The sequence below is a fragment of the Salvelinus sp. IW2-2015 genome, unplaced genomic scaffold (assembly GCF_002910315.2).
Source record: "Salvelinus sp. IW2-2015 unplaced genomic scaffold, ASM291031v2 Un_scaffold1553, whole genome shotgun sequence".
Classification (NCBI taxonomy): domain Eukaryota; kingdom Metazoa; phylum Chordata; class Actinopteri; order Salmoniformes; family Salmonidae; genus Salvelinus; species Salvelinus sp. IW2-2015.
The window spans coordinates 10,130-12,857 of record NW_019942984.1 but is presented as its reverse complement, the minus strand read 5'-3'; the positions used below and the strand labels follow the sequence as shown (position 1 = coordinate 12,857).

Here is a 2,728-nt window from a genome sequence, read left to right as displayed (position 1 = left end):
AACTGTGGTATTTTGGATGCAGTAAAATTACTCTATTTAAAAAAATATATATATGTTATTTTTACGCAGTATTTGCAACATACAGCAGTTAGACTTTAACTAAGTTATACTGTTCTGACTGCAATCTATTTTTCGTTAGATTAAGATAATATTGTTAAATAAGATTCCAATATGCCTAACATCTTCAATATACCATACTATTGGCCAAGTCTGGTACTTCTGGTATTGAACAATGCTACACATAAATAGGCCTAGTGGGTTATAGGATGGGGGGGGGGTGATATTGAGCAGCAACAATGTGATGTTTACAGCTTCTCTTATCGGTGTTATTGGACCGAGAGTCGAGACAACTTTTTCGAAACTAACTCCATTTCCGGATCACACTCCTCAGTCACCCCGGGTCTTCGCCGCGGCCAGAATCCATGTTGTTKCTGTGTCTCTCCCACAGCGACGGAGCTAGTGAGCGGCCTTGTCCAATAACCCTTCACGTTGCTGGGACCTGTGTGTCGAGAGTGTGTTTGTATTCACCCCCCACCCCACCCCCCAAAAATAAGATGGCAGACTTTCGGGACGACACCGGAGCTCGAGCCCTACTGGCCTTGCAATCTGCCCCGTGTAGCCCTGTTCGAGTCGGGGTGACCTCACCCGCATACCCTCCCAATTTCACCTTCTCGGGCTCTTCGGTCCTGAGCCGGGGCTGCGCAATGCCTCCTCGCCTCGCGTCCCCTCCTCGGGCCCTGGCCAGGCTCGAAGGCCGGGACTTTGATTTCGTCATGCGGCAGCGGACAGTGACTGTAGGCCGTAACTCGTCGCACGGCTCCGTGGACATAAACATGGGTCACTCCAGCTTCATCTCTCGGCGGCACCTCCAGATCACCTTCGAGGAGCCGTGCGGGTTTTCGCTGCGCTGCCTCGGCAAGAACGGGGTATTCGTGGACGGCGTGTTCCAAAGGAGAGGCGCGCCACCCCTGCAACTGCCCCGAGAGTAAGTTAGCAACATTAGCATGCTAGTTGTTAAGCTAACTTTGACTAGCTAAGCTACATAAACAAACACCTGCCACATTCACATCTAGCTGGCTACTGTAAGTTAGCAAGCTAACTTGTTGTTGTCTCTATACATTAGCCATTCGCATTGAGAACCGACATTGAAAAATATAGCCACAGTCTCCTAACTTGTTACCTACATTGGGAAGATACGAGCTAACTACCAGTTAGCTAAAGTAAATCCATTGCAGACGTGAGCAGTCTTATGGAAGGTCTTTAGGCGACTGTACAGTGTAACTAAACTGAAACATTAGCCACATTTAGAGTTAACTTGTTAGCTAAAGCTACTCACTGTATCTTRGTGGTTTTGACGGACGGTGGTGGCGACATTGCGTCCCGTAAACACAGAATGTCAACAGTCACTCAAGTCAGCATGACGGCTATATACTATCCTATCAAATCAAAGTTTATTGGTCGCGTACACAGATTTACAGGTGCAGTAAAATACGTGTGTTTCTAGCTCCAACAGGGCACTAATAMATAGCAAGTAATACAAAAAAATACACACATTATCCCCCCCCAAAAAAGATCTCTGAAGGGGTTAATATATAAATTAATAAAACATGGCCAAAAGTATGTGGACACCCCCTCAAATGAGTGGATTCGTTTATTTCAGCCACACTCGTTGCTGACAGGTGTGTAATAATTGAACACACAGTCATGCAATCTACATAGACAAACATTGGCAGTAGAATGGCCTTAGTGAAGAGCTCAGTGACTTTCAACGTGGCACCGTCATATCTTTCCAACAAGTCAGTTTGTCAAATGTCTGCCCTGCTAGAGCTGCCCCAGTCAACTATAAGTGCTGTTATTGTGAAGTGGAAACGTCTAGGAGCAACAACGGCTCAGCCTCGAAGTGGTAGGACACACAATTTTTTAAAATCTTATTAATTTAATCTTTATTTAACTAGGCATATCAATTAAGAACAAATTCTTATTTACAATGACTGCCCAAACCCTAACCTGGACAACTCTGGGCCAATTGTGCACCGCCCTATGGGACTCCCAATCACAGCCGGTTGTGATACAGCCTGGAATCAAACCAGGGTCTGTAGTGACGAACTCCAGCAGTGAGATGCAGTGCCTTAGACCGCTACGCCACTCGGGAGATCCAAGCTCACAGGCAGGGACCGCTGAAGCGCAAAGCGCATCATTTATTTGGGGTCTGTCCTCTGTTGCAACACTCACTACCGAGTTCCAAACTGCCTCTGGAAGCAACGTCAGCACAAGAACTGTTCATCAGGAGCTTCATGAAATGGGTTTCCGTGGCTGAGCAGCCGCACACAAGCCTAAGATCACCGTGCCGCAATGCCAAGCGTCAGCTGATCACACAGACGACAATACTAATAATTGTTTTTGTTGTAATGAGGAATAGGATTCTTAATTCTATGATGTCATGTAAAGTCATTTAAATGAATGGCATCAATTAGAGATGTATCGCCTCCTTTCCAGTCACACCTTTTGAAAGTAGAACAGGAACAGCTGCTGTTCTGACCCAGGTGTGTGTGAGGCAGGAANACAGCTGCTGTTCTGACCCAGGTGTGTGTGAGGCAGGAACAGCTGCTGTTCTGACCCAGGTGTGTGTGAGGCAGGAACAGCTGCTGTTCTGACCCAGGTGTGTGTGAGGCAGGTACAGCTGCTGTTCTGACCCAGGTGTGTGTGAGGCAGGTACAGCTGCTGTTCT

General features: G+C 46.9%; 1 protein-coding gene across 1 annotated transcript in view; it reads left to right on the top strand.

Annotated features, from left to right (window-relative positions):
* The first annotated feature begins 339 nt into the window (after positions 1-339).
* Positions 340-2,728, top strand: part of LOC112071240 (forkhead box protein K1-like) — an 11,360-nt gene continuing 8,971 nt past the window's right edge. Inside the window, exon 1 of the mRNA XM_024138705.2 lies at positions 340-985. Within this exon, the coding sequence (XP_023994473.1) occupies positions 423-985 (563 nt within the window). The 5' untranslated portion in view covers positions 340-422. The remainder of the gene's footprint in view (positions 986-2,728) is intronic.